Source organism: Sander vitreus, unplaced genomic scaffold, assembly GCF_031162955.1.
Source record: "Sander vitreus isolate 19-12246 unplaced genomic scaffold, sanVit1 ctg274_0, whole genome shotgun sequence".
Classification (NCBI taxonomy): domain Eukaryota; kingdom Metazoa; phylum Chordata; class Actinopteri; order Perciformes; family Percidae; genus Sander; species Sander vitreus.
In genome coordinates this window covers 2501-12500 of record NW_027595437.1, presented here as the reverse complement: position 1 = coordinate 12500, position 10000 = coordinate 2501, and the positions used below count along the sequence as shown (strand labels likewise).

General features: G+C 44.8%; 1 protein-coding gene across 2 annotated transcripts in view; it reads left to right on the top strand.

The window, feature by feature from the left end:
• kcnd1 (potassium voltage-gated channel, Shal-related subfamily, member 1) overlaps positions 1-3510 on the top strand; it is a 73186-nt gene extending 69676 nt beyond the window's left edge. Inside the window, exons 8-9 of one of the 2 annotated variants that reach the window (XM_078244651.1) lie at positions 329-334; positions 1953-3510. In XM_078244651.1, the coding sequence (XP_078100777.1) occupies positions 329-334; positions 1953-2160 (214 nt within the window). In that variant the 3' untranslated portion in view covers positions 2161-3510. The remainder of the gene's footprint in view (positions 1-328; positions 335-1952) is intronic. The other variant, XM_078244653.1, reaches the window with a different exon arrangement.
• The last annotated feature ends 6490 nt before the right edge of the window (positions 3511-10000 follow it).

The window sequence follows — 10000 nt, the reverse complement described above, 5'->3', positions numbered from 1 at the left end:
ACACCCCGCAGGCGGCCGTTACACACCAGACGGCGTTACACCAACCAGACGGCCGTTACACACCAACCAGACGGCCGTTACACACCAACCAGACGGCCGTTACACACCCACCAGACGAGACGAAGAGACGAGACGTAATACGTCTCCATAACAGCAGGCGGCGTTAATCTGCATTGTCGCCCAAAAATGAAAACCGGCAGCTGATTGGACGAACGTGTCACGTGGGTCTGGCTGCTCCCCGACCATCATGGCGTCTCGTTCAGAATACGATCTCATATTGTCCTAAAATATTTCACCGTAATGTGTTTCTGAAAACATTTGAAGAGAGAAACAGGCCGTGCAGCTGCTGAATCTGTCTTCATTTCAGATCAACAAAGGTCAGTTTAGAAGATCTTCATCAGATGTTGAGAGACTCTAGTCACGCTCATCCCGCTCCCCGTTTCCTGGTTAGCTCTCCACCAATCAGATGGCTCATTGAGTCTGACTGCCGGCAGTGCCCGCCCCCCCGATTATACAAGTCAAATCAGCCAAAATGAAGGCCGATGGCCCCTCTGACGGACGACGGCACGGGACACACCGACAGACTCGAGTCACCGACCTCCCAGACTGTCAGACGGCCGATTATCAGCTCGGTGTGTCAGCGCCTTAAGACCGTCTCCTGAAAACTGACCGATAAACGGACACAAAGAAACACAAATGTACTGAAGACACAAAGATAAAGCCCTGATAAACATCCTGTAAAACTCAAACTGTTGGACTTAAGATAGAATTTGTTCAACAACCTTGACTTTTAACACTTAAATAACTGTAAAACTTTGTGATTTTCTTAAATACTTAGCTATTTCTTCTGGGGGATTTGGTTTTGCTTGTGTGAATATGACACATTTGTTAGTCTCACATGTCCAGACCTTCCTCCACAGCGCTGCAGAGGAAGGTCTGACTAGTCCACACAGCACTCTGGATGGGAGAACAACCTGCTCTGGTTTATTGGGATTTCTTTAAACCAATCACAATCGTCGTGTGAATCAGCTAGCTAGCAGTGCATTAAGTAGTTTTATTTGGGCCTCGGGATTAGCACAAATGATTTTTTTCAAGTTGGTACGTTTTTAGTTCATGCAGACTTTGTGACATCGTGGACGAATTTCTTCAACAATAAGGGCGGTTGCACACTGGCTGCGTGGCGTGAGCGTGGTGTGAGCGTGGCGTGGTGTGAGCGTGGCGTGAGCGTGGTGTGAGCGTGGTGTGAGCGTGGCGTCAGCGTGGCGTGGCGTGAGCGTGGCGTGAGCGTGGCGTGAGCGAGGCGTCAGCGTGGCGTTTCTGTTGCGTGTCAGCTGCGTGGCGTTTTCTATGTCTTTCCACACCAGAAAGGTGTCTGACTGCTGCTGCTGCTGCTGCTGCTGCTGCTGCTGCTAGTCTTGTCTGGACACATGGATTTTTCCCATAAAGATAAACATAAACATAAACTGATCTGATTACAGCAACGACAACGTCAGCAGGATTGACGGTGAAATAGGCTCCAGAATATTTCCTTCTGGATTGACAGGCAATATTAGCAATAATATATATATATATTTTTTAATGACATTTATGTCAAAACCTCGAGACTTTCAAACATCAACGTGTCATTTATTAAATGTATTTGTGTCTAAATGACATATAAACATCTTTTCGTATTCTATGTTGTCTGGAAACGCTTCCAACACGCTTGCATGTAGCGTGAAAAATAGGCGTCGGTCCTATTTCTAGCATGTACGCGTTTTCGGCGCTGCTCGAGCCGCACCTAAGACGCGTGCACGCTCTAACCTGTTACCATGGGAGCCCAAATAAAGACAGACACACTATGCAGCCAGTGTGCAGGAGGCCTAAGGGTTGCCCAATCGCCCGGGAAAAGTAAAGCAGCACATTTTCCTCATTGATGAAATAAACTCTCTTGTGTTTGTTTCTCTCCTCAGTCGTTCCAGTCTGAACGCCCAGATGTGTGACCTGAAGCTGAACTGCGGGGAACCAGATTTCAGCGCTGCCATCATCAGCATCCCCACGCCACCCGCCAACTCGCCTGATGAGAGCCTCCCCTCGTCGCCCGCGCCCGTCCCCGGCATCCTGCGCAACACCCGGGCCACCGCCTACACCCACGACAACGTCAAAATCTCCTCCTTATAACCTCTGACCACGCCCGCCACTTCCCCCTCCAAACCCTGCCGCCCCACCAGCCAACCTCTCGCTGAACTCTGAACTTCCTTTGAAACTCTGATCTTGAACCCAGGGAACTGCAAGCTGAGATCTCGGGGACTACTCAGACGGATATTTTGAGTACTGCTGGTTTGCTTTCACTTCCTCTCACCATTTTGTGGATTAAAGGAGACAACATGAAGACAGAATGGTTTTCCGTACAGGAGGCGACACAAAAAAGCAAAAATCAAAAGCAAGGAATTTGAAAAGGAACCATAATTGTTCTCCCGAATACTTTCCAAAGTCTTAAAGATCTCCTCCTCATGCATTTTACCTCAACGTATGTTGGTGTACAATGCATAAGGAGGGGATTTGCCTCCCTTTCACAGTTTTGACCTTTTGAATCTCATTGCACAAACCCCAGGAGACTTCAACCAATGGAAAAGATGCCAAGATCCCCAAAGAATGACCCCGAAACAGGTTGAATCATTGGGTCAGTTTTGCGTCCTCCTCACCTTAATCCTTAAGAGGAGGGCTACAAAATGATTGCTGCCGAGGACAACGGTCTTATTTTTAAGTCTAAACCTGGAGTCAACGGACTGAGTGGTTTTATTTCTCAAAAGAGAAGTTGGCCTGTTAGTTTTTGGTGAATCTGAAGGACTGCCGACCGCTGGTCTAACTCATCTGTGATTGGACTAAGAAGTGACAGAGATGATCTGTATACAACCAAACAACCCTCAGATTTTTGATTACTTTGGATGTTTGTTGTTGTGGTGAAACAGCAGGTGACGGCTAGCAGGCGTATAGCGTTTGGCTTTACCAAACCAGGATGGTTTCTTTTCTTTTACAGCGACAGACGGGCTCAACGCTGCTCAGTTGAGTGAAGTGTTGGAGCTCTTTTCCTTGAAATGTAAAGGTTTTGTAGGTTTAAACCCCAACAGTGGGTTAAGATGTCTTAGAGGAGGATGAAAATGTATCTCAAATCGAATGGAGTTCGGGAATATGTATGGATGATCTCTCCACTGGCTCTTATTCAGCTGCTGAAGCCACTTCAGGTCACATTTTAAGGAAAGTAAGGGAATCATGAGCGAGAACTCTTGAGCTTTTATCCGAGGTTGCAAGAGATGAAAGATTAAAAAACTCTTGGAGGGATGATCCAGACGCTGCTGAAACGAATGAATCTAACATGTTAACTGAACTCTGAAAACTGGGTTTAACTGATCTATGCTGAGCCTGAATACTGTTCACACAACGACACTGAGCTGATCTTAACTTTAGGGACTAAACCGAGCCATTCTGAGCAGCGCTGGACTAACATGGTTTTCCAAAGTGCGACTGTAGAGAGGATAAAGTTACTCTGGACAGGATTAATCTGGTCTGATGTGGACAAAGTTACTCTGGACTGGATTAATCTGGTCTGATGTGGACAAAGTTACTCTGGACTGGATTAATCTGGTCTGATGTGGACAAAGTTACTCTGGACAGGATTAATCTGGTCTGATGTGGACAAAGTTACTCTGGACTGGATTAATCTGGTCTGATGTTGACTTGTCTGGTCTGGCTGTAGCTCAGAAGTGTTCAGACTAGGAACGAAAGCCTTTTACTTTTCAAAATATGCAACATTACTACAAGCAGGAAAATAGCATCAACAAATGAACAGAATAATAATAACAATATTAATGTGTGTGTTATAAAAACTACAGTAATTATTGCAGGGAACATAATGTAAAGTAACTAAGAAATTCATTTGTTGTGTGATCTTTTCAGTGAGAGAGAGATAACACATCAAGTATTCTGCAACAGATTTAAATAGGGAAAGGGAAATGCAGCGCCAGAAGCTCTTCAGCATTCAAATCACGTTTGTCCCGACGCCGTGCACTCTGGGAAAGGAACACGTTATTTTCCAAATAATTAATGAAGGCGGGAAAGCTCCACCCGCAGATATCGGCATGTTTCAGTATCACTTCAGTCTTATTTATCGGTCATATACATTATACTATACTTTATACTCCAGAGATCATTGGGCCTCATTCACCAATATCTTTCTAAATTCTTTCTTATATTTGTTCTTAAAAGTCCCTAAAAAAGGTCTACGTCTGATTCATGACGTGTTCTTAAACAGCAGAATTGTTCGCAGGTGTGTTCTTACAATGATGAATCCCAATGTCTTCGTAAATGTAAAGCTCGTGCCCGTTGCTATTTAGCATAATATTTAAACGCCCCGTTAATTCCCATAAAAGGGCGTGAGATGGCAGGGCCGTGTGCACACTTAGAGAAATGTCGAAACGCTGTATATAGGTATAGTATAAGAGTATAAGTATAAGTATATAGGCCGAGCACAATTCATGAATATTTACCTCCACCATCAATTCCTAGTATTCCTTTTGGCTTGACATGTTACATTAGCGTTAGCATGAACTGGGGGAGACGCTCCATATTCATGCTGCATCTAGAAATACGTAGCTGGTATTAGCATGAGCAGGCAGCATACTACTGCTCCACCTTAGTGTGTGTGTGTGTGTGTGTGTGTGTGTGTGTGTGTGTGTGTGTGTGTGTGTGTGTGTGTGTGTGTGTGTGTGTGTGTGTGTGTGTGTGTGTGTGTGTGTGTGTGTGTGTGTGTCTGTCTGTCTGTGTGTGTGTGTGTGTGTGTGTGTGTGTGTGTGTGTGTGTGTGTGTGTCTCTGTGTGTGTGTGTGTGTGTGTGTGTGTGTGTGTGTGTGTGTATATGTGTGTGTGTGTGTGTGTAAGGGACATACAGGACATACTGCTCCACCTTTCGTGTTTTCTCTGTCACATGATAAACTCCCAGCTGCTGCTAACGCTGCTAACGGGTATCGTAGCTTCCCGGCCCCGGCAGGTTTGAAGAAGGAAACATGGAGGACCACACGTATTCACAATCCAAATGTCAGCAACAGGAGTCTTCGTCTTCTTCTTCGTCCAGAAGACGAAAAAGGAGATTGAAAAGAGATAGAGAGCGTCTTCTTGAAGCGTGAAGGCTACCGTAGCTGTGATACGTAGTCTGAACTGCGTGGAGCGAGAGAGTTGATGATATCTGATCTCAACGCTAGACGGGAGAAACTCCCTCACACTGGACTAACGCTAATGTAACATGTCAAGCCGATAGGAATCCTCTGAATGGATGGTGGAGGTAAATATTCATGAAAAAGGACGAGTTGGTGAACGAGCAACACAGATTTAGATAATGAACTAAACACGTCACACACTGGGGCTTTAAGATGAATGAGGCCCAGTGAGGGGCGACCCTCTTTTAATAAGACATCCTGTCAATTATGAAAACAAAGAAATAGAAAAACACAGAGAAAAGCATTATAAAAAATAGCAGAAAGCTTCTTAAACTTTCTGATTTGGAAAATTATTTTATAAAAAATAAATTAGGATAATAAGAACGTAAAAGTAAATACAATTCAGGGTTAAACGATAAGGGTCGCCGATGGGCAACTAAAACGCCACGATGGCCGAGTAACTATAACAACCCAGCTGCCCTTTTGGGCATTTCATCATTTCATTTGAACGTCCCGTCGGCCAATCAAGTTGGTGCTTGATGCTTTTTTCGGGGTCATTTTACACTTTTGATGATTTCAACGTTTGACTTTTTTTTGACGAAGGTTTGACGAAAAGATGTCGGCGTTTTTTTCGGCATTTTTTTGACATTGATACAGGTCTTTTTAGGGTTTTTTTTCCCATCCATCCATCCATCTTCGTCCGCTTATCCGGTATTGCCGGGGGTAGCAGCTCCAGCAGGAGACCCCAAACTTCCATTTCCCCGAGCCACATTAACCAGCTCCGACTGGGGGATCCCGAGGCGTTCCCAGGCCAGGTTGGAGATATAATCCCTCCACCTAGTCCTGGGTCTTCCCGAGACCTCCTCCCAGCTGGACGTGCCTCCACCTAGTCCTGGGTCTTCCCCAAGGCCTCCTCCCAGCTGGACGTTCCTCCACTAGTCCTGGGTCTTCCCCGAGACCTCCTCCCAGCTGGACGTCCCTCCACCTAGTCCTGGGTCTTCCCCGAGGCCTCCTCCCAGCTGGACGTCCCTCCACCTAGTCCTGGGTCTCCCCCGAGGCCTCCTCCCAGCTGGGACGTTCCCTCCACCTAGTCCTGGGTCTTCCCCGAGGCCTCCTCCCAGCTGGACGTTCCTCCACCTAGTCCTGGGTCTCCCCCGAGGCCTCCTCCCAGCTGGACGTCCCTCCACCTAGTCCTGGGTCTTCCCCGAGGCCTCCTCCCAGCTGGACATGCCTGGAACACCTCCCTAGGGAGGTGCTTTTTTCCCGAAGATTTATATTTCTTTTCAAACTTTTTTTTCAACATTTTTGAATTATTTTTGGCGGGTTTTTAAAACGTTTTTTTTCGTATTTTTTCCTTTAAAAAAAACCCCGAAAAATGATATAGAGACCAGAAAAAAATTAATTTGGGCACATAGAATTGTATTTTGCATGCCCGAATTGAAGAAAAACCCATAGCGTTGAATACTGCAGTTAGTGCAAGTACGTGTTTGGAGGTTGATGCTCCAAAAACATCCGCTGCGTCTTCAAATTCCGCCGCCAAGACTCCCGACGGAGCGCGTCTAGATATGACGCTAAAGGAAACTTTTTGCGTCAATAACAAACGCCAAAGTCACCTGACCAAGCGCTGCTCGGGGGTGAGAACGTGTTAGTTAAAGAGTGTACGTACGCTATCGGCCGCACTGACGTGACTTCAGCTGCGAGTATTTTGGTGAAGCATTTCCCCGACCAATCAGAAGCAAGTGTGAGTGAGTGACTCAGAGACGGGAGACGTACATACTGTAACATATTTTGTATCATAAACTTTCACCTGCATCTTCCAATCAAATCCTCAAACCCCCAAAAAAAATAGAAAAAAAGATAGGGATGAAAGTTGTCGTGTATCTGACAGGCATTCCTCCGTGCATGAGCCTCGTACCGTAGAAGTAGCACGATTGGGATTTATCAACCATATCAGAGGAAAGACATCACAAACGACACCATGGGGGGGGGGGGGGGGACTTCATCATCCGTTATTTAGCATGACGACTCTTCTTTGTTTCTCCTGTCAGTCATTTGTTTGTTTTCCTCATCCTTCCCCCCCGTCCCGAAACTTTTCAAAAACGAGTGTTTGCACCACCGAGACGTTACGTTAGATTACGAGAAGAAATAAAAACAGATTATATACGTAACTGAATTTCAAAAATAAAAATCATTCAGGCATGTTCCTCGCCAGAATGCAAAGTGTATATGTGTGCATGAACGGGAGGATGTGTGTGTGTGTGTGTGTGTGTGTGTGCTTGTTTTACTATATTCGCGGGGTCCAAAAACCGGGGAGTCCAGTATACTTGTGTGGTCCCGACAGCTTTGTGGGCCAAAAATGCTGGACCCCCCAAGGTTAAAGGTCTGTTTGAGGGTTAAGACCTGGTTTTAGGATTAGGGTTAGAATGAGGTTCTGGTTAGGGTGAGGGTAAGGGTTAAGGTTAGGCATTTAGTGGTGATGGTTAAGGTTAGGGTAAGGGGCTAGGGAATGCATTATGTCAATGATGGGTCCCCACAAAGATAGTGAAACAAACATTTGTGTATGTGTGTGTGTGTGTGTGTGTGTGTGTGTGTGTGTGTGTGTGTGTGTGTGTGTGTGTGTGTGTGTGATGACCAGTCACTAATATGCATGGATACCGTTATAGGTATTTTAACTGTTTTCTCCTGCCGTTTAAAGAGAGCGGAGACTGAACAAGACGTCTGTTCACTGGACTCTTTGTCACTGTTTCATCTGATAAAGTACATCTTAGACAACATATGATTTGCCCTGATTTATTTAGCACATGTTAAAAAAGAGTTAAGAGACATTAACTAAAAAAGAAAAACCCATAAAACCTTCAGCGGGCTCTGCTTGTTGGGTTCCCTACAATTATTTAACAATACACAACATGAAGAGAAAAATAGAAAACATACAGTCTCTGAAATGAAAAAGAGAAAGAGGACAGGAACAGTGTACATAGTTTCTTATGGCTGGGAGGGAAAGACTTCCAATACTACCTACTTGTTGTGGCCTTGACCTGCTGCCACTTTGCTCCTTTGAAAGCCATGATGTCTCTCTCTCTCTCATGGGGGGGCCAAATCCTCTGGTTGGGTAAAGCAGAGAAAGGGGAGGTAACCTTTCCCCTTATGACGTCATAAAGGGAAGAGTCCGGATCGGCCCATCTGAGCTTTCATTTTCTCAAAGGCAGAGCAGGATACCCAGGGCTCGGTTTACACCTATCACCATTTCTAGCCACTGGGGGGCCATAGGCAGGCTGGGGGAACTCATATTAATGTTAAAAAACCTCATAAAGGGACATTTTCATGCCATGGGACCTTTAAACTATTGTGTACCGTGATGGTGCGTGACGGATTTCCTTAAATTCCAGACTGACCATTATTGGCGTGTTATCAAGACGCTGTTTGGCCTCCATTGACTTACATTACCTTGCGATTGCGTGTGAATTGACGCAGTAGGGAGTAGTATGAAAGGGCGAATAGCAAAACACAGGACTTTCACCCAGGAGACCGGGGTTTGTGTCCCACGTGTGGCGTTTCCTACCAACCGTTTGTCCATTTCTTGTTTTCCTAAAACCTGCGTGTGATGTAGTCTCGCGATAACACGCCACGTGGCTTCAGAATGTGGCGTGTATGTTTACGCTGTGACGTTGCAGACTGCTGTCCGCTGTATACAGCGTAGACATACACACAGATAGCTCATAATGCGTACAGATAACACGCCACTTGGCTTTAGGAAAGTGGGCGTGTATGTTTACGCGAAGTCATAATGTCACGTTGTTAAATTCAATGTTCATGTCATTGACACAATGTGCAGGCACATGTGTAACGAAATGTAGGTCAGTGGCTTCAGTGCTGGCGGTGGGCATGAACACAATATTATTAACATTATTCAACAGTATTTACAGACTCAGAATTATTGATAAACTCTGTAAGATGTATAAGGAGTAGGAACAGAAACAGGAACACCGATGGGACTATACATACAGCATAAACTGTTGTAAACGTACTTGTGCAAATGACATAGAGGGTCCTATCCTGCACCCGGCGCAGCACAAAGCCCGACTCACTTAGTGTCTTTGCTAGTTTAAGACCGACCCAGTTGTCAGTTTCCCGTCCAGCGCCCACATCGTTTAAATAACAAATGCACCTGCTCCAGGCGCTTCACGCCGTACGCTTAGATTGGTAAAATAGGATCATAAATGGAAATATAACCCTATAAACGTGTAAACATGGCAGAGAATCATTAAGGTGCAGTAACATAAATTCCTACAGATTACACATTTGTCTTTTTGACAAAATTATTTCAACTCAGCATCCATTTACCAGCTTTTTTCAGAGTCATAAAGGAATAGTGTTTGCTCGTTGCGATTGAAAGCTCCAGAAAAAGCTAGTAAGTGGTCCTTGAGTTAGGACTGACCCGTAAACAAGCTGATGCAGTAATTAAAACCCTTTTATTATGTAATTTTTCGCTGGAAGTTACTTAATTAATAATGATCTGTTGAGATGATAACCAGCACTTTGTATCCAGTGAACGGATGGTGACGTGAAGTCTCAGAGACAGGGAATGACTGAATGAATGAATGAATGAATGAATGAATGAAGGAGAAAACAGCATTAAAGCACAAGAGGTGTATATTCCATCCCACTAATAAAAACAACAGAAACCAGAACATGTCGTGCTTTGATTTTGTATTCTGGACATTCATCTGCTCGTTGTTTGTACAAACACACACACATACAACGATACAACTTTCTGATATATATATATATATATATATATATATATATATA